Source organism: Alosa pseudoharengus, unplaced genomic scaffold (assembly GCF_046254945.1).
Source record: "Alosa pseudoharengus isolate Yale_2024_CS ecotype anadromous, Long Island Sound unplaced genomic scaffold, YU_APseudo_1.1 YU_APseudo_1.1_scf_14, whole genome shotgun sequence".
Taxonomy (NCBI): Eukaryota; Metazoa; Chordata; class Actinopteri; order Clupeiformes; family Clupeidae; genus Alosa; species Alosa pseudoharengus.
This window is the reverse complement of record NW_027468609.1, coordinates 32,179,851-32,206,620: the sequence shown is the minus strand read 5'-3', so window position 1 is coordinate 32,206,620 and position 26,770 is coordinate 32,179,851. Positions and strand designations below refer to the sequence as shown.

The 26,770-nt window shown below is 45.9% G+C and overlaps 2 protein-coding genes across 2 annotated transcripts; one reads left to right on the top strand and one right to left on the bottom strand.

Annotated features, from left to right (window-relative positions):
• The first annotated feature begins 21 nt into the window (after positions 1-21).
• Positions 22-3,817, top strand: glrx (glutaredoxin (thioltransferase)). Its single transcript, XM_076284698.1, has 3 exons — positions 22-323; positions 846-978; positions 2,913-3,817. Exons 1-2 carry the CDS (start codon positions 117-119, stop codon positions 957-959), a joined length of 321 nt encoding a protein of 106 aa, XP_076140813.1. The 5' UTR covers positions 22-116; the 3' UTR covers positions 960-978; positions 2,913-3,817.
• On the bottom strand, positions 2,971-24,027 carry rhobtb3 (Rho related BTB domain containing 3). Its single transcript, XM_076284699.1, has 12 exons — positions 22,963-24,027; positions 22,190-22,436; positions 21,196-21,388; positions 16,145-16,302; positions 15,415-15,523; positions 13,025-13,465; positions 7,729-7,838; positions 6,726-6,825; positions 5,915-6,088; positions 5,022-5,188; positions 4,243-4,339; positions 2,971-3,089 (listed from the first exon to the last, which is right to left on the bottom strand). Coding segments are annotated over exons 1-12 (1,917 nt in total). The 5' UTR covers positions 22,965-24,027.
• Positions 24,028-26,770: the final 2,743 nt, after the last annotated feature.

The following is a 26,770-nucleotide window of genomic DNA, read 5'->3' as shown; positions in this document are numbered from 1 at the left end:
ACAAACCCAGACCTTTAAACAGACCGGTCGCTAAGATCTTGGTAGTTACAAGTACGTGGCTAACAAGTATAGCGCACTGTTTTCCTCCAAATTAGTTTCCTGGATTCATACATATCATGGCTCAAGAATTCGTGAAAGCTCAAATCAAAGGGGACAAGGTGGTGGTGTTCTCGAAACCGTCCTGCCCTTACTGTGTTATGGCCAAAGATGTTTTGTCAAAATATAAATTTAAAACTGGGCACTTAGACATCATTGACATTAGCGGAAGGAGCGACATGAGCGACATTCAAGATTACTTGAAGCAAATCACCGGTGGTCGCACAGTGAGTATCATTTGCATTTCAACCTGTTTTATGTGGTGACCTACTAAAAGGGCTAACTTCCTAGAGTTTTGTTGCGACTTCATATACATCCAGACTCACAGTTATTGAAATTGTACCCAGACAGAATAGCCAAAATGGCGACTCAAATGAAGGCGTACACGGAAATGGTGTTAAACAATATTGTAGGCTGTTTGTCATTTACCGCACCTGGTCGTGGAAAAATATGAAAATAATTTCGTAATCATAATTCTCTTTGTTATTTGGGCAGCGTATTTTATTAATAAATCCTGAGTGACATCAAAGTGACGTATTTGTTCAATTACACTTGCAACTGAGCGCCAGTGCACCAGTGGCACTACAATATTTGGTTATTGTCACGGACAGATGAAAAGGAGGCTGAGGAAGAGGGCAGAAGATTACATAAGCTTGCCAGGAGCAGCGGGTCATTCCCCCTCCACTGTGCCAAGATGACCTGAGGATGGTAATGTGCTTGTTCTTGCTCTTGTTGCTGTGTCGTTGTAGGTGCCTCGGGTGTTCATTGGGGAGAAGTGTGTGGGGGGCGGCAGTGACGTGGCTGAGCTGGATAAATGTGGCAAACTGGAGGGCATGCTGCAGTCCATGGGGGCGCTGCAGTGACAAGACATGCAGCACCAAGGTTTGGACCCCCCACCCCCACACACACATTCTCTCTCACATGCTCACATGTAGCCTACTATACACACACACACACACACATTCTATCTCTCACATGCTCACATGTAACCTACTATACACACACACACACACACACACACACACGCACACACACACACATTCTATCTCTCACATGCAGCCTACTATACACATACACACACTGTACCCACAAATACTCACACATGTTCAGACACTCAAGAACACACTTAGTCCACACAGAAATGCCTCCTAGTGCAGTCATGCATATCAGGTCTCCTGTGGCACACACACACATTCTTCATTCCCGTGGCTTTCTGATTGCTGAGGAGCTCAAGCATATTCCCGGTCTTGTATACAGTGTGTGTGCCGAATACATACGTACCCGCTTACATGGCTTCAGTGGTCTCCAGCATCAGAACCCATTGAACTGAGACTGGGTCATATCACAGAATAGATTGAAAAAGTAAATATAATTTTTAGTTATATTCTTTTTAGGGAAACCTGACACCATGAAAATGTGCAGAATAAACAGATCTCAAATGCCTCCATTTTAACTCGTTCCACTGCCAACAGAATTTCCATGAAGTATGGCAGTGTTGTGAGGAATGTCTTGAATCCATTGGTTATTCAAGAACAGTATAACAGTCACATTTGCAAAGTAGTAATAGTGTGTAGCAGTCACATGCATCTAATCCAGTCCTAAAACATGCTATCCGTGTGTCAGATAATAACGCAGGCAGGGTCCTGTTAAAATCATGTCTTTATTCAGAGTGAGCAGGAGATCAACAGAACAGAACTAAACTACACAGAGCCTGGGACAATGTCTAGGGTCCCATCGCACACGCACACACACATTCACTCACACACACACATGTATACACATGTATACACACACACACACTGCACTACACATGCTGGATGCCTACTCTGTACATATTGTCAAATAAAAACCCCCATCATGTACATGTATAGAAAAATAGTTGCATCGCCAAATGATAATCTCATGGCAAAAAAATAAAAAACATTTTGTGGTGTGTTTATTTATTTGAAAATTAAATTATTTAAGTCATTGAAATCAAGTAGGGTTTGTCTTTTTCGTTGATCATTTTCTTTTTCTTTTCTTTCTTTTTTTTTGCAAGAAAACACTCAATTTAATGAATGCGCACCATGTAAAAGGACTTCAGTGAGTTTAAGTCTGAAGTGGATGTGAGGGTGACCCTACCCTGTTGAGCACATTCTCAGGCTTACAGTACGTTTTGGCACCTCGTCCAGCCTTGTGAGTGGTGCGCCGACCACCGCAAGTACAAAACAAGTCCCCTCCAGCTCTCCGCATCGTCCAGCTGAAGAGCGCTGGCCACAAGGGCCTCCCCAGTCCACAGTTACTCCTCGGCATAGATGTAATACCCAGGGCCTAGATTTGCAACTGACTGTTAAGCCTTTAGGACGGTCATAACTTGTTGGGTTCTGCGGTATCGACAGTGGCAGTCCGTAATAAGGAGAGGCCGAACGAGTTATGACCGTAATAAGTGCTAACCCAGGTCCTGAGGTGTAAAGCTTGTGGTTGTCGTTATTTAGTCACAGTTATCGCCTTGCAAAGGCCTAGCGAGAACGAGACAGCGATATGGATCTGTTAAATCCCCTATGAGAGCAAAGCTCCCAGAATCCACAGCGGTCTCTTCCATTTTAAGGTCCTTATACAGAGTTGTCACAGAGTCAGTGGTCAAAGTTTGGTATGGCTGAGCGTGTGGGACCCACCACCCCACTGGCCCTTAACACAGAGGCCGGACAGCCGGAAGAGAGGGAGTGTCCATCCCCATGTCCTCACACTCATCGCCTTCTCTTTCTCCTTCTGCTGCTTCTTCTTCTCCTTCTTTTCCTTATCCCTCTCTTTCCTGTGGTCCTGCGCCGCACCCACAGGGCAGGCAGAGGCCGCCGCGGCTCGGGCAGGTGCAGGTGCGGACGCAGGGCTCAGGGGTCACATGAGGTTGCAGCGGGACTTGCGCAGCTGCCGCCGGCGCTGCTGGTACTCGCTCAGCTCCTGCAGGTAGCCCCGCGACGGCCAGCGCAGCCTCTCCACGTGCTCCCGCTCCTCGTCTGCCCGGACCAAAACGGACAAACAACAACAACAACAAAGATGATGCAACAGGCTCCAAATCCACCCCCAACCACTCTGAATCCACCTTCCTCCACCCCCAACCACTCTGAATCCACCTTCCTCCACCCCCAACCACTCTGAATCCACCTTCCTCCACCTCCAACCACTCTGAATCCACCTTCCTCCACCTCCAACCGCTCTGAATCCACCTTCCACCTCCAACAACCGTGAATCCCCCTTCCTCCACCAACCACTACAGATCATTATTACATTAGGCCAAGCAGCTTGTGAACCACTACAACCCAATTATGCAACTGTACTGTACTGTTCTGAAGCCCAGTACAGTCAGCCTATGAAGAACCAGTAACGTAATGTGTGGTTGGTGCCATTGTTTGTCACACACCAATCAGGTCAGATTCTAGGTACCACTGTTAACCAATCACTATGGATAAGATTCTAGGTTTGTCAAAGGATGCATTTAAAGGCCTTACTAAGCCTGGCCTAGGTGGCATTTACTAAATTTGTGCACAAAAATGTTTACTATAAGAATACATTGTTGAACTGACTTGAATATGTGACAGAGATGTCTACTTTTATAAAAAGGGATTGCTTGTGTTTATGTTTTGGTCTCTGCTTTTGAATGTGTTTGTGAAAAGACCCGTCCATTCCCTTCTCTGATGAGAACCTCTGTGCCTGTGGAAATAAAGTCTGAAGCCAGTCAAATCTACTCTGCCTATCGTCAATACTTTCTTTTTTCTCCTGTAGTGTTCTCTGCAGTAAAATGGGTTGTTTGTGTGTGTGGATGTGTGTGAATGTGTGTGTACCACACTAAAGACCTGAAGTGAATTCTACCCAACTCCACAGAGATTTTGTGAGCTTAGCGACTGACAGCTCTGCGCTGCGCACTGCACTGCAGACTCAGAGGCTCTGTAATTACACTCTGACTTTCCCTGTCACATAATGGAGGCAGTCAAATGCATCATGCACGTTCAGCCAGAGAATGCTGTGTTTGGTTAAGCCATTTTTTTTCTCTACAGTATGCATAATAACATATTCTTCTGTTTGAGGAAAACAAAGTCTGATACAACAAGCAAAGGGAGTTATTATGACATTTTGCCCTGGTGGGTTTTGAGAGGTCAGTAGGAAACTCACCTGTGAGCTCGATAAAGTCTGGTTTGTGGCTGAAGATCAGGTAGTTGTTTGCGATGAAGTGCAGGAGCCAAACATAAAGCTGGTCAGCATTGTGACACTGCATTGAAGTGGTAACAGAGAGAGTGCAGGGAAAAAAGAGGGGGAATAGATCAACGTAAGACTCGAAAGGAACACAAGGGATTCAGCATTACTGGAAATTCTATTAGAAACACAAACAGATGACTCATTTAAAGCGACTCAATTCTTCACGTGCTATGACGGAGGTTCCCAAACTTAACACTGCTGAGGCCCAAATCTTCCGTAGCCCACGCAAGCATTTATTCCCAACTGTGAGACGAGACTAAGGTAACGTATTTCCTAACAGTTATATGAGTGAAGCAGTAAACTAAGCCGATTACAACCACTGCACCATTATAAAACACTTTAGTTTAGCATTACCCATAATCTGTCAATGGCGACCCCATCAAATATGTTCCGGATCAACATCAAACGAATGTCAGTTTGAAAAATAGATATTTATTTCAATGTCTCTAGCTACTTTTGAATTTGAGCTATTTAATATATTTACATTACATTACAAAATGTAAAATAAAAAAAACTCGGCCCACACTTTGGGAAACACTGTATAAAATACTTAGTTTGTAACAGGATATAATTATACCTAACAGATATCTGGCTCTTCTTTCTATAACATTGACAAACGAAACCTTTTTCCTTGTAACTAAAGCAGTGTTCTGCATGTTCAAAAATGTCCCCCAGACACACCCACACACACTCACCTTTGCTCTCCTTAGCAACCGTATGATGCTGATCCCGGTGGATGCCAGCTCCCTGCTGGGCATGCTCTGTAGGTAGGCGCACACACACACCTCGCACAGGTGCTGTAGACGCTTCACCTGGTACATCTCTGCACACACCAGCACCGCCATCGCCTGTAGAACACTGGCTGAAAAACACATACACACAGGCAGCGAAAGCACAAGCTGTCAGTCTATCCCCATCTCTCTCGCTCCCACTCATGACGGCTGAACTATCCCATCTGACTCGTTTGTCTCCCAGCTGTCAGTCATTTTCATATAGCTGTCAGTAACACCCCCCCCCCCCCACCCACCATCCACCCACCACCACCACCATCAGATAAACAGGAATGCTTAAGGTAATCATAACAGGACAGGTGTGAATTATGCTCAGATATTTGACAGGTGCCAGGTCTTCTCTGGCAGTGTGCTGTCAGAAGACAAATCAGTCAGTCATCAGTCAGCTTCATTATTGATGGACCTCCTGCTCAACATCATCTTTAGAGTCCCTTTAGTGTCTGACTGACTGTGTGTTAACATAAACCTGAACAAATGCTCATGTCGTGACAGAACAGCAGGGGTCAGTAGAGAGCAAAAATTAATCAATTTCCAGAGGGGTGAGTGTGTGTGTGTGTGTGTGTGTGTGTACATGCGTGCCTCCAAAGTCCTTTGTCAGTCATGAATTATAGTTATGAGGACCAGTCACGGAGGCTCTGGAGCCATGAATTCTTATCTGCTGGGTGCCAGCAAATATCAGCACAGCCCTCCCACCTCGCGGCTGCATAAAGTCAAAGTGCCCTGTGTGATATGTTGTCCCCTTTCTTGGGCTGAGGCCCCTGATGCTGAGCTGGCTGTCTGTCAAAGCTGTGTCTCACCTGGACAGCAGGTGTCGGTGTAGAGGTACTCCAGGAAAGAGAGGAAGGTGTCCGAGGAGACGCCGTGGATGGGCACCACCCGGCTCCGGGCCTCCGCGTACTTGCCGCTAAACATGGCCGCCATGACATCACAGCGGGCCACTAGAACCGCCCGGTGCGCCGGTAACACACTTCCTGAAACACAAATGGAGAACAGGCTATTACTGGTTGGATTCGTTGGATATAATTGGATGTTACGCGTCTTGATGTAGACTAAAGAGAAAATCGAGAGCTGTTTCTATCCAGCACCAGTTGGCACTAACACACTCTGTGGGTGTGTGTATAACTGAGATTGTGTCTAGTGTATACGAGTTGCTACATTGGGGCTGTGGCCGCCTTGGTAACCACCATGCAAAGCAGTCGTCTCGTCTCCGCCATGTGCTATTCCCGGGAGCGGCAGAACTGCAAGGCTGAGATGTCTATTGTGAATTCAAAATAAAGACTCTCTCCCGCTGTGCGTCTGTCAGTTATTTTCCCGTTGCGTTCCCTAGTGCGTTATTTTCTCTCTTTCTCTTTTTTTCTCTCCCTCCTTCCCTCTGTCGGCTGTGCATACACACACACACACGTAGGCACACACACAGTCACACCGACATTCTGTTTAGGCCTTCTCATGGGGTTTCGGCTCTGGTGCTCCGTCAGGCTGTTTGTGGTTGAAGTGTTTTGTAGAACATCACATGGAGAATAAAACAGTAAGCTGAGCTGTTACGCCGTCTGCCGGGAAATGAAAGGAAAGGGAGATGGAGGAGAGGAGAGGAGAGAAGAGGAGGCCTGCCTTGCACCATGAAGATGACGTCGGAGTAGAGGGGTGAGTTGAAAATGTTTCCCAGCGCTTGAGGTCCTGGTTGTCGAGAGGTGGGTGTGTCCCGTGGGCACTGAGCACACGCACACACACACACACACACAAACACACACACACGAGACAAGAAGACAACATCAGCACAGCCACAGTGTGATTGGCAAACTAGGCATCAGAGGCATAATGAATCCTCAGTTGTCAAAGCAGATTTACATATCAAAGGCTCATTGATTTATTTCATTATTTACTTCAAAACAAGTCAAATATTGAAAACATGTCAAGTGTTTGTCAAGCTCACCTAGAGTATATCATTGCCTAGTTGCTGGATGTACTGTATCTTACCAACCATTTACACAAGGTCATAAAGGTCGTATAGTGGTGTTCTATATAGGGCTGCAACAGTTAATCGATTAATTGATGAGTTGTCGACTATTAAATTAATTGGCAACTATTGATAATCGATTAATCAGATTGTCATTTTTTAAGGAAAACACATCAAAGTTCTCTGATTGTAGCTTCTCAAACTTGAATATGTTCAGGTTCACTTCACTTACTCCTTTATGATATAATATATATATCTTTGGTGTGTGGACAAAACAAAGAATTTGAAGACATATTCCTGGGCTCTGGGAAACAATGATCAACATTTGTTCACCATTTTCTGGCATTTTATTGATCAAACAATTAATCAAGAAAATAATCGGCACATTAATCGACTATGAAATGCATGAAGTTGCAGCCCTAGTTATACTGTATATGAACCTACTGAAAATGTGAACTAGAGGTCCTCTGCCTGCACAGGTGAAGAACTGACATCTGCCCAAACTACCCTGTTCTAAGGACTGTTGTGTATGGCTTAGGACGTTTTTAAAAATGCAATTTACATCCAGTGTCTACACGTTATCAGATTCAATCAGTTTATTTTAGTCATTTGGTCAGTAGGTAATGGGTGGACCCACTGTGAGTGATTGACAGCCACCTTTTCTCTGCCCACAAAGGAGCGCACTCTCTCCATTAGCTGAGCCACGGCCAGAGGACTCTTCAGCTTCTCAGCCACCGCCTCCTCCAGGTACTCCCACTCCCACGCACCTGCACACACACACACACACACACATACACACACACACACAAGAATCTTGGATCACTCAGTCCAGACAGTAAACATTTGTCTCGCTCACACACACTCAAAGAATTTTAAGTTAGCTTTCTTTCTCCCAATCCATTTATCAAACACAAGTGTGACTTTTATATATATTAGTTTTTCACTTTTTTTCACCCACACAAACACATTTCCCCTTAGAACGTTATACTGAGATCAGACGTACAGACGAAAAGCAACATATACACATATACATTGTATAAACATCCATTTTGAGCAACAGGCTATATATACACCATGGGAAATTCACTGTCAGTCCTCATTATGTTGTGGATGGTAAATGAAGGGTATTTTAAATTATCTGTATGTTCCCTCATTGAAGCGAATCCATTTTGCAGTCATCTATTAATGTGTAGCGTAATGGGGGTAAACCAGTCAGAATACTGCAGCAAATGGAGCACATGCACACACACACACACACACACACACACACACACACACAGGCACACAGCCACACACACACACACACACACACACACACACACACACACAGGCACACACACACACAGGCACACAGCCACACACACATGAAAATGCACAAAACGCAGTTGCTCACTCACTGCCTCTGAAACCCTCTGAAGTAGCTGGCAGCGAAGAATGACTCCCTGTACTGAGACACAGATTACTCACACACACACACACACACTATCACAAGTGTGACCTTCCTCTCAGGTCTTCTGTAAATTCCATACACAAATATCACACGGAGGTGCATCATGAAATTGAACCATTCCATGACAACCATGAACCATGACACACACACACACACACAACCACAGACACACACACAAATCTACGAAACCACGCTGAGAACCCCTAGGATTTAGGTACCAGGTTATTTTTAATTTAGTTAAATACTTCATTAAAAAATCATGACATCTATGCAGCAGAAGGGAAGCTACTAATGAGCAGCTTTTGCCCCAAACAGAAAACACACGCATCTTTTGGTTAGCGAAATGGCTAAACCGTTTACAAAAGCCACACAACCATGGAAGACAACAGGACAGAAAACACAAGCATCTTTTGGTCATCTACATGGCTAAACCATTTAAAAAGCCACACAACCAGAGAAGACAACAGGACAGAGATGACGATAACGATATCAGCAACAGCAGCACACACTTTGCCTTTTCTTTTTATGCAGATATCGATCTTCCATGGGTCCCAGGGACATAATTGATTAACCAATTTTGTGTGAGAGAGTGAGTTTGAGAGCGCGCTGTGGGTCTGGCAGTGAGCAGGGTATAATAGACCCCATTGTGGAGTGCGTAACAAGCCTCGGCTGACACCTTTAAATCAGTGTAATATTTTTTTTTACGGGCTGAGAGATGGCATGGGCCCCCCTGCCAGCGATATGTGGGCTGTTCACAATGTTAACATCTAGTGTTATTCACCCAGGGGCTTAGTTCTGAGACTGCTAAGGAGGAATCTCCTATTTGGTCATGGTTACTTACTAACCATTTAGTCATCCACATCATCGCCATTGTACCATATGTGTATCACCTTCTGAATGTACATTTTACACACACAAACAGACAGACAGAGAAAGAGAGAGAGAGAGAGAGAGAGGGAGAGAAAGAAGAGAGGAGAGAGAGAGAGACAAGCGGCATTTCTGTCAATGCCAAGGGGCACGAGGACAAACATGGTGAATAACTCACTCTAACGTATATAGGCAACTTCCCACAAGCTGAAAAGACATGTGGATTCACTGCGGTGTCCATATTGATTGGCCACATCAATGAGGCAGAATGGCTTTCTATTGGCTTTACATAAAGTAATCCCACTTGTTTACGAACCCTAAGGTCCTACAAATGCCTGCATGTATTGAACGTGCATTGGATTAAAAATGATGACTTGATACTGTATTATATAGCTGTGAAATGATCATCTATAGGCTTTGGACTTTGTAGATATCTATCGTAATGGCCTGGTTAGTGGTTAGTTTGACCTTAGCAAACGACAACAGGCCGTATTTACAAAGGGTGTTCAGTCTGCATTTTTCTAATCTATGTCTTACTAGGAATTTACACCACAAGCAAAACATAAGCCAGAGTGAAACATAAATTAATCAATCTACACTGCCCTAGGTAGTCTAATGTCTTTTTTTTTATTTTCAATCAGTGTTTTCCATGTGAAGAAAAAGAGGCAATATGTTATTCCACAGCGAGCATGGCATCCCATTACAATTGCTTCAAGGTTGGCATGCATCTTCATACATATACACACACACACACACACACACACACACACACAGAGAGAAGGAGAGAGAGAGAGGGAGAGAGAGATAGAGAGAGATAGTGAGAGAGAGATGTCACAGAATGTGTCCATATGCACAGATGCCACCATCAAAACTTTACATCCCAATTCTCATTCATGAGCAGACTGACCAATTAGTGCTGGAGACTGGCCATTAGTGTACACACACACACACACACATAATTTACCAAGGGAGAATACAAACTGGCCACAGGGAATGCAGTTGGAAAGCTAAATTAGATGTCCATTACATGCAATTAATAGTTTAATAGTGAATAGATGAAACTGTGCTAATAGCTAATTTATTGCATTCATTCCTCTCATCACTTGAATGAATGGCAAGCCTTTGCCCTTTGTTTGTACAGCGCTTTATGTGATGCATATGCACCTGTTTCAGACTAGCTGTGTCCATTTTAGACACAGCTTCCATCATTGTTGTCAGCTGCCTTACTGCATCAAGTAAAAAGAATAATAATTATACCCTCACCACACTGCACTAAACACACACACACACACACAAATTATGCCATGGTGAACAACCTCATTATACATACAGGGGGATGTTTATCCCTGTGACTCAGAGTTCACTACACATACGTCCTCTTCCAGTCAGGTCTCCTCGTTCTGTCCGTGTGTGTATGTGTCCATGTTGCAGTAATCACATGGACATACTGTATGCAGTCAAAGGCAATATATATCCACGCTCAGAAATGCAACGTGGGTAAAAGACAGAGACTAATGACAAGAGAAATGGCAGGGACAGCCACATTCATGGATGCTCATCACACATTCTAAACACACACACACACACACACACACTGAGCAAGCACACACACATCATGTTTCCACTCTAGCATACATAATTCTCTCCAGCCCTCTAAATCATCGTAATCAGGCTTTCTGCCTCAGGGGCTACTAAACTCTCTCTCCTTCTCTCTCTCTCTGTCCATTTCTTCTTATATCTCTACATCTCTCTTCGGCCCGTCCTTGGTCCCCATCTCTCTCTCTCTCTCTGCTCTCTGCTCTGTATCCCTGTGTTTCTTCATCTTCCTTTATCTCTGTTGCATTTTGAGTCCTTTCTCACAGCTAACCGTATTCCCCATGCCTCTCCCTCTCCCTCTCTCTCTTTCTATATCTCTCTATCCAGCTCTCTCCTGCATGCATGCAGACAGCCATGAATCAGGCTCCTCTAGACTGTGCGTTTTAAGTCACTATCAATAATGAGAGGCTGGCATTAAACCAGCCCACTCTGCCATACAAAGCCTCTCTCTCACCCTCTCGCTCTGTTTCTCTCACTCTCTCTCACACACACACACACACACACACACACACACACACACACACACACACACACACACATACACACACACACACACACACTCTCACACACACACACACACACACACACACACACACACACTCTCACACACACACACACACACACACACACACACACACACACACACACACACACACACACACACACACTCACACACACACACACACACACACACACACACACACACACACACACTCTCACACACACACACACACACACACACAAACACACCGTCTCTGCTTCTGCCATTTGCTAGCACACGCATATGGTTTTTCTTTAAACAAAAAAAAACGCACACACATACACACACACACACACACACACACACACACACACACAGAAAGAGAAGAGGATAAGCAGCTCATCTCTGTCATCTCCTGGATTAGCTGAGTGGGCTAATGATGCCTCTCGCCTTACACTGAGAGAGAAGCGTGGCGCCGTTGACATCTGAAGATGAGGTCTTCATGAAGCCATTAAGCAAATGGCAAAGCACACACAGCCATACTTCACCTCCGACCTTTAACACACACCCCTCAACTAGAGCAACGTTAACCCCTGCTGCACTGCTAGCATAATACACAATCACTGCAATTAAAAGTGAAGGCTCTGAAGGACCACCTACAGCAATAGAATGTATTATTCTAAAATATACAATGAATATGTAGCATGCATAGCCTTACAGAAAGCATGCATTTGTTTTCAGTGAGCTTAATACACTTAGGCCCTATAGTCAACATGATTTTCTTGGCTATCTTGGCTGTTTCCTCTTAAATAAACGTAGACACTCCCTCCACAGATCATAAAGTACTGAAGGATAAGGCTAAGGCTTGCTGCCCACAGACATGCAATGCTTTTAAGTTCAGCACAGAAATATCAAAAATAGACCACTAGGTAGCCGGTTCAGAAAGCCCCGCTCAAAGAGCAGCACCACCACGGTGGTACACTCATCAGCGAGATCAGTGAGAGGGCCGTTTGCTTTTGGCTGAGCCTCAACAACATCTCCCTGGAGCACTCAGAGCCAGAAATACCACCATGTGAACGGAACCTTTGAGAACACGAGAACACGCACGCGCACACACGCTTGGATACAGTGTAAATAAAGTGGTGGTTATAGCAAACAATTTGACTTATTAAGGAGGCGCGCGGGGCTTTATGAACAAAACATCTTGGATCAACATGAAAGGGGTTTGTTACAGACAAAAATAACAACGGTTTTGCCATCAGACAGGCTCTGATGAAGTAAGCGAAATCTTCTCTATTCCACACACACACAAATTCATGCGCTCATAGACTATCTGACAGTATCCTGTCACTATCTAGACAGAGGCAATGCACTTCACCTTTCCAAAGCCAAGCTATCTCAACTCATTATGCAGCTTCTCTCTCTCTCTCTCTCTCTCTCTCTCACTACCCTCCTTCTGTCTCTCTCTCTCTCACTCTGTATCTCACTTCATGTCTCACTTTCTCACACACACACACACACACACAATCCCACCCCATCACGCCCACCTCCGACCTCACCTCTGTACAGAAACATCAGCGTCTCCCACAGGCACACGCACAGCAGCGGGTCCTTGACCACCAGGCGTGAGAGGCGTCCAGGGAGGTGCCCGTCGGCAGGGCGGGGCAGGCCCCCATCCTCCAGGCCCCCGTCCCAGGTGGAGAGCAGCGAGTGGGGGCCGCCGCCACCACCACCACCGCCACCGCCGCCACCAGCCACGGCTCCGTCGCGCTCCCGACAGGCGCAGCGCGAGATGGGCCGCTCCCAGGCCTGCCGCCCCACCAGCAGCTGGCGGAAGTAGGGGCTGACCGCGCAGAGGACGGCGGCGTGCGCCCAGCCCAGCTCCTTGCCCGAGTCACCGGCGTAGAAGGCCACGTCCGCAAACTGCACGCCACGCTCCAGCAGCCACTGCAGGTCCTGAGAGAAGGTGGACTCCTCCACCCGCACGGGGGGCAGACGGGCTGGGGGGGGAGTGGGGGGGGGGGGGGTTAGAAGGAGAAATGGAGGGAAGAAGATGATGGAGAGACAAGGGGCCGGGGGGGGGGGGTCCAGGGGGGAAAGGAGGAGAGGAGATGGAGGTGGAGAGAGAGAGATAAGGAAATGGGGAAGGATAAAGACGGTACCCAAACTCAGTTAACATGTTAGTAATACGCACGGTTTCTGTCGTTTTCTTGGTGAGAGAAGCGAGGTGCAGTAGATTGGGGAGATGAAAGAGAAGAGCAAAGGGACAGAAGTCAAAGAGCGACATGTCAGAAAGCAAGAAGAGGAGGGCAGATTAGGGGAAGGCTGGGGTGACTGCAGATGGATTAGACTAGAGAGAGAGAGAGAAAGAGTGAGAGAGAACATGTGAATCCAGGAGAAAGAGGAAAAGGGGTGAATACAGAAGAAAATGTGAGACGAGATAAAATGTTCCAGAAACAAACAGGGCAAGCAGAGCAAGGGTGGAAGAAAACATAGTGAGGGGTACAGAAGAGATACAGAAATGTGATTCATGTACCAAGGTCATATTAAAATCATATTTTTGATTAATCATTGCAGTACCACATCACTTTTTTATGGCCACTGATATTGTGCAGTGCCAAGCAGTCTCTCTTGGGCTCTGTCTCTCTCTCACACACACACACACACACACACTCGCACACGTACACACACACACACACACACACACACACACAGCATTTCTGGTGGACTAGCTGCCTTCATGTTTAACAGCCAACGCTCTAAAATGCAGCTAAGTACTGCTGGAGCAAAACCAACACGCCCAGTAAATCCAGATTGCCCTCCCTCTCTGGCTGCAGACATCACTCCTCATAATATACTTCATCATTAGAATGCAAGTAAGTGTGTCCCTCACATATACACACACACACACACGCGTGCACACACACACACACACATTTGAACAGAACAGAGACAGCTGTGCCATACACGTTTGAATATGCACTTAAGCAACCATGCACACGCATACCAAGGAAATAGCAGCGTATGGCTTATAGAATAGGTGAGATGTTCCTCTCCTTCTTCTCTCTTTCGCACACACACACACACACACACACACACACACTCACTCACTGCACACTTACAAAATGTGTGACACAAATGCACAAGTCTATTTTTAATCATCACAGCTATGGTTAGTGCTGTTGCTATTCCCTTTCCCAAACTCTCACTCAAACAAACGTACACACAGGGTGTGTATTCTTCTCACATCAAAGGCTTACTGAGCCTTCCATCTCGGTCTCTCTCTCTTTTTCTCACGCTCTGTCTCTCTCACACACACACACACACACACACACACACACACACTCGCACACGTACACACACACACACACAGGCACACACACACACACACACACACACACTCACACAGAAAAGAAGGGAGGGAAATAGAGAAGGAATTAGAGGTACAGCCTCAGACCGGCAGGTTTATCTCACAATTCATTTCATCAGTACAGGCCAGACATGGGTCTGAGTCTGTCCCTTAGGCAGTACCAACTGACACACACACACACACACACATGCATGCATGCATTCACAAACACACACACACACTTTGCACGAACACAAATTTGAGCTTCTCTCACAGGCGCACTTACACACACACACTTACACACAGCCTCTGGCATCTCGCTGTGAGCCCAAGAGAGATTTAGCCCGAGCGCTCTGTGGCTACTTCCACTCCTAAGTAGGTTACTCTGATTGTGTTGAGTGATAAAAAACCCTCTTAGAGATGATGCTCATATTGCTTCGAGTGTCAAATTAATACATCTTTTAAAAGTCTCATAAGCCTAAAGAGGAGATTAATATTATTACCTGTCTTGGCAGAAAAATGTCTCTCTCAGTAACACATCGTTGCAGATATTGGTGAATTAAATTGAACACCAGACGGACAGATCATGCAGCCTATTACCTGGCTGGTCCAGATGTGGTGGGCGGGGCTCATTGATCCTGTAGCCACGCCGCTTGTCAGGGCGCTCTTTGGCCTTCTGCTTCAAACACTGGATCATGAAGTACTCCAGCTGTAGACACACACACGCACACACACACACACACACACACACATCCACATAGCCATGTGCACATTCAGTCACACAAAAAGGCACATAATTATCCGTTTAGGCATATGCACACACACACACACTCCCAACCACCCAACAAAAAAGCACAAATTACTATTCATACACTGAGCCACATGCTCATGCACAAATGGGCCGCTGCCCAAACGCAACCACATCACCCATTCCGAATGAACTCTCTCCTCTACCAAAGGCATAACAAATGCCCTTGGCAGACTCCCTACTCGTTCAGGATTAGCATTACATCTTTAGCCTGCTACCTTTTTCCCCCTCCACCTCTCTTTTTGTGCCCCCTAATAACAAGGGCTGCATGCCTAACTGCCATTAATTATGACCTTTAGTGCTAGCTGAGCCATTACTCCCTCACCTTCATCCCCTTTCACTGTAAAATTAGCCAGCATTAGCCTAGCATTACAATCCATTATCTTCCCAGTTAGTCACTTAGGCGTGCCAACGCGGAGCCACCGTCAATTAGCGTCGGCAGCGGAGGAGAAGATGATTTATCCGTCTGCTGCCCACGCCTGTCACTCACTCATTCACTTCCTCACTCACTCACTCACTCACCACGCTGCCGAAGTAGCGGCCCACAAAGAAGTTGTTGAGCGAGGGCAGCTCCAGGTAGGTGGCGCCCAGGTCTCGGGACAGCTGGAGGCCTTCGCTGTGGGGGACGCAGCTACTCCAGTCGGACGCGCACAGTGGACATGTGCATGGTGGGCCCTCGTCTGATGGAGAGAGAGAGAGACAGAGAGGGGGGGGGGGAGTAGAATGGGCAAGAGGAGAATGATGGAGAGAGAGAGAGGCAGGCAGGGGGGGGGGGGGCAAGTGGGGTGAACAGTGGTCAGGGGCAAAGTTGTGCACCGTGGGCAACAAAAGAGCAGCTACACTAATACACACACACACACACACACACACACACAAACCATACACACATTTTTGCATTAAGAAATCATCTCTGATTTGCTTCAAGCACACACACACTCAGCATACACAAAGGTTGATCTTACTCACACCCATACACACACACACACACAAACCACGCACACATTTTTGCATTAAGAAATCATCTCTGATTTGCTTCAAGGACACACACACTCATACAAAAAGGATGATCTTACACCCATACACACACAAACACAAAGCACACAACCAGCTGCTCAAACTTCTGGATGGTGAAAGTGCTTGGAAAGTGCCTTGTGTGTGTGTGTGTGTGTGTGTGTGTGTGTGTGTGTGTGTGTGTGTGTGTGTGTGTGTGTGTGTGTGGTGTGTGTGTGTGTGGTAAAAGAGAATGGATGTGAGAGCATGTGGTTACACAGGTGCTTTTGTGGAGGAAAAAAGCTCCTGGTATCATGCATGCATTCTCACACACACACGCACATACACTCACACGCACACACAGGATGGCACAAAGCCTGTTCACCAGTGAGGTGTTAAAACCCACAACTACACAAATAAATTAAATAAATCAGCTAAAATGAAACTGCTCTGAGAGAACAGGCAGCCGTATTTTTACCCTCTGGAACAGTGCCACGCTGGCATGGGGGAGAAACCCACCAGAATTACTGCTAAGTGTGATACATGCACACAACTCACACACACACACACACACACACACACACACACACACACACACACACACACTAACAACACGATCTGTGATCACATTCGGACAAATGGGCACTGGTCATCGGGCACATATTATCTTAATCTCCAAGTCAACCTGTATGACATTACCACATAAATAATGCTGACTGCAAACACACACATATACAGACAGACACACACACACACACACACACACACACACACACACAGATTACAGATGTATAACACAAAAATGTCCATACGCATATGCACACCCTTCCAGTGAGATACATTAATCGGCAAGGAGACCAGAATGAGCGAGTAAGAGAGAGAGAGAGAGTACAGTGGAGAGAAAGAACCAAAGAGTGGAGGATAGAGAGATATGCAGAGAGAGAAAGAGATAAGTGAGGAGGGGCGGGAGAGAGAGCCCAAGGGCTGTGGTGGGGAGCCAGAGTGAGAGAGGGAGAGAGAGAGAGGGGGAAAGAGTGAGGGAATATTAGAGGAGAGGAAAAAGAAAAGGGGAGGAGACAGTCAGCTTGGTGCCAGGGAGAGAGAATGAATCATGGAGGCCTGAAGTAGGAGATGGAGCTCCAGTGTGTGTTACACAGTGCACAGGAGCAGCCACTCCAAACAAGCAGTGTGTGTGTGTGAGTGTGAGTGTGTGAGTGAGTGTGTGTGTGTGTGTGTGTGTGTGTGTGTGTGTGTGTGTGTGTGTGTGTGTGTGTGTTTCAGTGTCAGTGTGAATACTATGTAAATACATTGACTGAGAGCACTGGGTGTGCATGTGTTGTTGGCATGTGTGTGTGTCTGTATGTGTGTCCCATATGTGTGTGTGCACTTAAAGGAACCGTATGTAAAAAATGTATTTCAATTAATCATAAAATTGCCCTGATATGTCACTAGACATTAAGAAATCATGTTCATTTCAAATACTTATATCACTGACAACAGTAGTCTGGCCAGGATATTGTCATTTAAAAAGTGAAGTTGCAGCCCTCAACTGATGTTGATGTTGTCATGTTGTGTTTTGGCCTAATGCGCCACCCTCCACCTATCTACTAATCACAAAGTCAGTAGTGTTTTGTCATCCGGTTGCCATCTCTGCCAGTCAGAGGGGAGGGGAAGGGGATACACCGCTCTACAGTAATTTGAAAGTGATTGTAGTACCCGTTTTGGCCACAATCTTACATACGGTTCCTTTAACTAACCATGGATTAAATGTTTGCATGTCTACTCGTGACCGTGACTGATTTCTCTCTCGATGTGTTGAGTCTGAGTGTTTGTGTGTGTGTGTGTGTGTGTGTGTGTGTGTGTGTGTGTGTGTGTGTGTGTGTGTGTGTGTCTTTGTATGTGTGTCTGTGTTTACACCGACTGCAGCGACTCTGTCCCACACTCCCCAAAGCAGGCGACTAGGAAATGAACTGCACAGCTATCATTCCCAGGATTCAAAGGGGTCTAACTTTAGCACATAAATAACAGCAGCACTGTGTGATGACCTTCCAACTGCCTGTTACATACACACACACGCACGCACGCACGCACGCACGCACGCACGCACGCACGCACAACAAACAAACAAACACATCCTCACAATAATGAAAACATTCTTCTGGCATTTCAGCTTCCTGCAGCAAAATGCAAAATACAGTAACACATAAAACACACACGCACACACACACGCACACACACACACACACACACACACACACACACACACACACACACACACACACACACACACACACTCTCTCTCTCTCTCTCTTACACACACATACACTCACACAACCCAATATCCCAGACAACAGGCTACCAGAGTAGTCTTTGAGCCATCCAGCTCCCTTTCTCTCTCCATCCCATAAGCTCACTGCTCTGGATGCATTAGGAGGCCCCTTGGGCAGAGCTTAGGGAAGATGGCTAGCCTCACGGAGGCAGGGGCAGAACGATACACATTTCCAGCCACTGCATCCACCGGGGCTGGCATCCACACAAAGCATCTGTAAAGCCAGAAAGCTGATCTCATGGCAGCCTTCCTGGTCGAGTTCTTATTAGTTTTCAGCTGCGAGGCTGGAGCAGCGCTGATCTCAGGGCAGTGGCGCTATACCGCAGCTGTACCTGATATGCCGCGAGAATGATGATGAGGAGCACTCTCTCATTCTGATTTCATTGGAGAGGGGGAAACCATCAGCAGAGACCCTGGAGAGTTGGAGCCCCCCCCCCCCCCCCCCTCATCAATACTTATTCGAGAAATGGGCTGGTGTGTGAATGAGCTTTCTGCTCTCTGTGTGTGTGTGTGTGTGTGTGTGTGTTTGTGTGTGTGAATGAGCTTTCTGCTATGTGTGTGTGTGTGTGTGTGTGTGTGTGTGTGTGTGTGTGTGTGTGTGTGTGTGTGGGAGAGAGTTGTGCTCTGTAAAGTGCTGTGTGAGCTGTGTGTCCAAAATCTTACACAGAGGGCACAGACAGAGAGGTGCAGGGTCAGGCCCAGAGTGGTGAGTGAATGTGTGTGTGTGTGTGTGTGTGTGTGTGATGTGGCCAAGGCCTCCTGCTCGCTTGCCTCTGGCGGTGCGAATCACGTCAGGAGTACACGTGGCCGTTTGAAAGAGAACTGGCTGTGCATTCTTAAAACAGTGTTCGCGTCACAAAAAAAAAAAACACAAAAGCAAAGAAGGGATAAACCCCTGCCACGCTACCTATCATTAGCCACGCAGATTTTAGCCACATAACACCCTGAGTAGCTTGGACTTTGAATACACTCTTTTGTTTGTTTGTTTTGTTTCCAGGTGAGCAATTAAAGGAGGATTTGACCAGAGTGCTAAGCTTTATGACGGTATCGTGTAATCATTGCTTCAACACCATATCAAAGTAGCTTTTGCTCTCATTGAGGCCACATGAAATAGCTGACTGATTCAAGGCCGTCCAGGCTTTTGGGCACAGATTTCTACTTCCTCACCTAAAGAGACTTGTATCTGACTGATACTTTCACTGACCAAAGCTATGACTTTCATTAAAGCCCAGACACATTTGGCCAATGATAGCCTCATGACAACCCACGTCAATTATTTGCAACCGCCGTAGTCTGGAAACAGTCTATGGATGTCTATCCAGATTCGGATTAAGAGTGATTTGATCTGATCACAGATCACAGATCACAGATCACATTACAAACCCCTCACAGAACCACAAGGGTAATCAGAGAGAGATAGCCTAAAATGAACTTACAGAACCCACCAAAGAGATGTGACATGACATAACATCTAAGCCTGTGAGACTGCCTGTACAGTGTTCCATGACAGCTTCTGAAAGCAAACAGATCCAGCATGCTCTCTAGCTCAATGACAGCAGCCATGTTGTTGTGGTCACATTTCAAATGATGATGCTTTGCTACTTCCCCCGCCATCTCCTCAGCGACTCTCAACCCGCATTGACTGGCAGTACATCAAAATCTGCCATAGCTCACCCCTCTATTTTCAGCTATGCCAGACTGCCGTCCCAATGAAGACTGAGCTGAGTTAGATGTAGGATATGGCCAGGCCAGGCCTGTGACAATGGAGAGGGCAAACTGAGAGCAAATGCAGAGAGAAGAGGGATGAAACAGATGGAGGAAATGACAGTGTATGTATGCATCTGAGAGAGAATATGACATGTAGCAACAGGGTGCCTTAAGCATCTCACGTACCTAAAGCATTTCCTATTCTACTTTAATACATAACTGGCTAATCCAGTGACAACCCAGAGGAAGGAAATATTACCCATAATTCCACTGGGTGTTCAGAGATTGCAGTGAACTGATGAAATACTGGAATGGAATAACAGCCATAACATATTACAGACCATAAACATTTGTAGTCCCATCATCACTGCAATTTCCTCTCACTGACAAATAGAATGTCCAGTGGATGGCTTCATTCTGACTGGCACCACCAATCACACAACAGCAATCATTATTCACACATCTCACCCAATCATAACTTTACACTCCCACAAGACTCCCACCAATCATAAAACACAAACACAAATTTCAGCCAATCGGTACTCACCGTTTAGACGTGCCCCCACTGCCACCAGGATAACAGGCATGCCCCAGTGGCGCAGCAGTGGACGGAGACGGGGCGAGTATACATTTCGCACCTGCTGAAATGCCAGCTTGTCATTCACGGAGTACTTAATGACCACAATGTCGGCCTGTTCCAGAACACTCCGCACACTCGCCCAGTCACTGTCCAACAGATCCTGCAATAAGATAAGAGTGAGCATCTGTCTGTGTGTGTGTGTGTGTGTGTGTGTGTGTGTGTGTATGTGTGTGTGTGTCTGTGTGTGTGTGTGTTTGGGTTTGACAATCTGCTTAGTCATTTTGTGCCTTGTTTCACGGCATCGACTGCATGTAATTTGATTTGAATATCTCATGCCTCTCATTGACCTCGACCCACCCCAGGCTCTCAGTTCATCCCTTATTTATTATTTGATTCGCCAGCTGTCCTGACATCCTGACACTCTTTACTCCACCCCTGTGAAGCTGCTCTTCTCCTCTCCTCTCTGGTTCCTTTCCCCTGTGCCCACTGCCAGCAGTGTGAATCAGCGGCACATGTTGAAGCCAGCCGCCGGCGGACAGCCATCTGTACCTGACCTTAATCAATACCGCAGCTTCACATCCATCAGCAGAAGAAAGGAAAGCCTTTCCAACTCTCTCTTTCTATATCTGTCTCTATGTATCTCTCTCTCTCTCTCTCTCTCTCTCTCTCTCTCTGTGTCTTACTGCTTTCTCTCTCTCTGTTCGAGTCTCTCTTTTCTCTCTCTCTCTGTTCGTTCATCTGTCTGTCTGTCTGTCTCTCTGTTTATCTGTCTCTACCTCTCAGCAGTATAGGACCAAATGTAGGGCCCTGCACATAGTACTGTCTGTATCCCTCGTTCCTATTCATTTGAATATGCATGAATCCCCCCCCTCCCTTCTCCCACGGAGGGCTCTTATAAAATTCCAGCACTCCCCCCTCCACCTCATCATCTCTACCCTCCCCATCAGACCCCCTCTCTCACCCAGCTCGGGCAGTCCTGCACCATGACCCGGACGTCCCCGAATACACGTGACTGGTACTCCATGAAGGCAGGGTTGAGGCCATGCCGGCCGGGGAGGGTGCCGTCCATGCCCCCGTGTCCAGGCATGGCACTGTGGCCCAGGTAGCTCCACAGCAGCCCCCCCTGCATCTGGGCCTGTCCAGGGACATCCTCCCCGGAACCTACGCCACCAGGGCACTCACTGCCCAGCGCCACAATGTGAATGGACCTAAGGAGAGACAGTCCCGGGATTATTCAGCGGTACTCCTGCAAGGAGACCATATAGACTCCTCTACAGTATGCTCACGAGCAGTCACAGTCTCAAAACATCGCGCTTTTCTTTTTGAATTGATTTGATTTTGGCGTTGCATTAACGTGCGCCGAAGACAGAATTCATGCATAACGAGATTCTTGAACAAAATGTAGCAGAGGAGCAGAGGGAGCACAGAAGTCTCGGTGTTGACATATTACCCCATTAACTATGTCCATCACGGAGTAGATGCGCGCGTCATGTTTTGTCATTGAAGGAATGACACAGGAAAAGCCAGCGGTTGATCATTTGTTTAAAGCAGTGAAAGGCACTTAGTAGTCCTATTATTTTCCATTAGTTGAATTGCACATTTTGGAATTATGTTATTTCTATCCATCATAGTTCCCAGCTTCAATATTATGAGTGGTACAAAACAATCATATTCACAAACCTTAAAAAATATTTTTTGTTATTGTTTTAGGCTAATGAGCGCTTAATTACTTACATGTTCAGCAGAGCTCTAGGATGAAGCAGGTACTTCACCGGAGCAGTGTGCCTTCACATCGGTCTCCGATGAGAGTCTTTTCCGCAATGAAGGTCGGGCACGCTAATCCCCAGCTCTGGTCTGGCTTTCTGGATCCAAGGCAGGGTGAAAACGGCTGCAGAGTTTTTGTTTCCCTGGCAGGGATTTCCTTCACCGTTGATCATTCATTAAACATAACGGGAACACACATAGTGTCCTGTGCGCATTGACGCTGCGTACAGGCGAGGAGCAAAACACCAAACGAGGGAGGAATTAATTGATCTTTCACTAAATACCCAAGGCACTGCGCTAAAGAAACGAGCAAGTTGACTCTCAATGCAAACAAGACTATGAAGGAATTCAACAAACACGGTCCCTTCGCAACTCATGCCACCGTTTGAGCCACAGTAACTGACGTCACCGAAAAAAGGCATAGAACTCCTCTGTCAGGATGGCTGAAGACAGGGAAGAAGAAATGAAAAGAAGACAGAGCAGGAGAAAGAGAGAGGGAGAAAGAGCAAGCGAGAGAGAGCGTACAGACAGGCAGAGTTGAGTCTCTTCCTGACTCAGCAAATGAAAGACTCGGCTACAATTACAACACCACACACATCCCCGTCTGCCCGAATTACAATGTTATGATTGCAGGGCACTCAGAATAGCGCCGGTGTTGTCCATGCGTAAACAGACTCTGTATTTCTTTCTCGACCCCGCGAACTAATCCTTTTCATTCTCATTCATCCAAAACACAATTGTGAATCTCAGTAACCAGCCCTTGCATGGGTCGATTCACTCTCTCTCGCCGGCCTTGATCAATGAGCGAGCCAATGTTATCGAAGTTACAAAAATGCAGTATGTTCATTTATTGAAATAAACCGTGCAAATAAGATAATGGGCATTGCGGGTGTCCCAATGCACTGAGTACAGTGGTTACCCCTAGCATGGCCGACATTGTCATGAGAGTGGAGTTGTACTGGATTATGGATCGTTAGATTATGAAATCGTAACTCCCAGGGCACATGTTTGACCTAAAGTCGATAATGCGTTTCAAATACCCCTTACGCCACGAGGTTTTTATACTAATTAATGAATTAACATCTTAAGGTCTACCTAATGCTGTTAATTAAAAAATCAATTTACCTACTGCAACTACCTTTATCCAGCAAATGTTGAGAGGACAGGAATCTCTAACACTGTACCTTCATTGCTGTCTGCCTAAATTAAGCCATTTTATTCTGTGCAGTGTGGTGGTGCACTCCTATGGATGATGAATCCTTCATGAGATGCTGTGCAGTGATTGATGTAATGCCTGTGACACATCCTTTCTCAGCATCAGAGCTCTTTACTTGACTATCATATATCTAATCACAGGTGGACCTCAAACCTCTTCTCATCAATCTGGGTGTGCAATCAGGGTTCACTGTCTCATGCAAATTTTGTCATGTTGTTTGTTGTCATGTTTGTTGTTGATGTCAGCCAGAACTATAAGAGCATTTCCAGCCAACTATCTAAAATTCCTGGATCATTCTATTTTGGGGAAGATAGGTGTTGCTCAGAGGTCGCATTACTTCAAATTGTTCTCTGGGAGTTCAGCTTTCTTAGCCCTCAAGTGAGTGCCTGGCACTGGAGCCCATGTGATGAAAAATGTTATTGGTTTTGGCTTCTGCACTTAAAATCTATCCATAAACTAAATAACAACCCAAAGCTTGAGGCACTATCACCTGTAAGATATTCAATTATACTGATTAGAATGAAGTTAGAGGGAACCTTATTGTAAAAGTGAAATACCATTTTTGAAGCTTATTGGACAAATTCATAAACTGTAGCTAAAGATCTCTACTTCCAAAACATTTGGGACAAATTTTATGTTCAAGATCCAGGAGTATTTTAATGTGCCGTCTGTGATGGTTGTTCGACAGCCATTTAGTCCTTTAATTAGTCTCTAGTTTCCTGTCCATTACAATGTCACAGCTGTGTCTCGATGGCTTGGCTTTAACATCTCCATTCATCTCGTTCCAAAGTGTCGACCTTTATCTGGGCTTAAAAGTCCTGATTGTCATTCTGGAGCGGGAGCAGTGGAGCAGGGCCAAAAGAGTGACACTGATAAACTAAAAGCAGACCTTTCTGCCTCTCTGTCTTTCCCTTTATCTCACACCACCCTCTTTTCTTTCCCCTTTTCATTCACTCACTCAGCCCATCTCTCTCTCTCTCTCTCTCTGTCTGTCTGTCTGTCTGTCTTTCTCCCCCTCTGTGCCTCCCACCCCTCTCGTTGTCACATCTCAGTGGACAGGATTACAGCAAAGCATCTCTGACTGGTAGCGCGATGCCATTTCTGGAGAGGAGTCTGTTAATCCACATCACTGTTCCCTTGGAATCCCCGGAGAGCCTTTTGGTCCAGTTGAATCCAGGGAGCACTCCTCCACTAACCCCCTATTCAGGGATGTCATGGCCAGTAATGGGAACCAGAGTGGGCTCTGTTGACCCGGTTTGTGGACCCCTGTTCTCCTAATATGCTCTGGAGATAAGTGCCCAGCTTCCTGATGCAGCCAAGGGTTGGAGTGGGACTCTGTTCTACCCAATTAGCTCTCACTATAGGAGGGTTTGGATGTGGAGAGAGAGAGAGAGAGAGAGAGAGAGATGACTGATTCTACATCAGTGTACCTACCCAGACATTGGCGAAATATGGGGCACAGATTATGTAACTGCCAGGATTCGAGTCATGCTCTGGAAACAATTTGAGCTAGCAAGGTAAAAAAACAAATCACAATATAGGACAGCTTCAAGAAAGCCTGTCTCACTGACAAAAGATGTTTCCTTTCAAAGTGAGTCGTATTCTCCTTTCTGTGTCCCCTTTTTAATTTTCTCCTCAAATCTCCCGGGTCTGTCTCTCATGGTAATTTGTTCTTACAAGGCTCCGTGCATTTATAGCAAAAACAAACAAACAAACATGTTGAAATCCAGCAGAGAATGATTAATGTTACAAAGCGTAAGTGCTCCAGGCCCTGGGGTAAAAAAAATGTTGATACACTTTTCAAGCTTCATTTAACTTCTATTCATGTCGGCTCCCTATTTTTTCATACATGGGTACTGAGTTCAGGTAAACCTACCCATCCTTTGGACAATATATCAATATGTGCTAGTGTTAGTGTGTTAGTAACAATAAAGATTGGAATGTGAGGACACTAGATGGTATTCATGTTCGGATAGGGTCACAGACACAGAGTTATAGCTGATATTTTTACACAGAGTTATAGCTGATAAGGGAACTTTCTGAAAGTAGAGAACAGATACAGAACCTTGTGGGACATCCTTGGTGTTTTCTACAGAAAAGTCTTTGTTTTGTCTACAGTGCTGGTGTGGATGTGAGGTTAAATATCATGTGACATTATTTTTAGGACACATTCCCCCTTAGGCCACACAACCACCCACACACACAGAGAAGGCCAGATGGGTATGTGGGAGGGAATATGATGGATTTGATCAAGTTTAGTCTCTTATGTTTGGAATATCAAATAGATTATGTTTATATAGTTTACATTTATATGCTTTCACCTTTCCATAGTAATAGCCTACTTTTCCCAACCGTGACCGCCATTTTAGCATGGTTAAGACATCAGGTTACTGCAGGTCATGTAGGCTAGGCCTAAGCAGTATGGCCATATTTATGCACGAGCGCACATATGCCCCCTACACAAATTCTCGGCCCAGTGAACTTTCGCCATCCTGCTGGGCTGAAGAAAACCATAATTACTACACACACTCCAGTTAATTATTCCCCTCTGTGACGGGAACA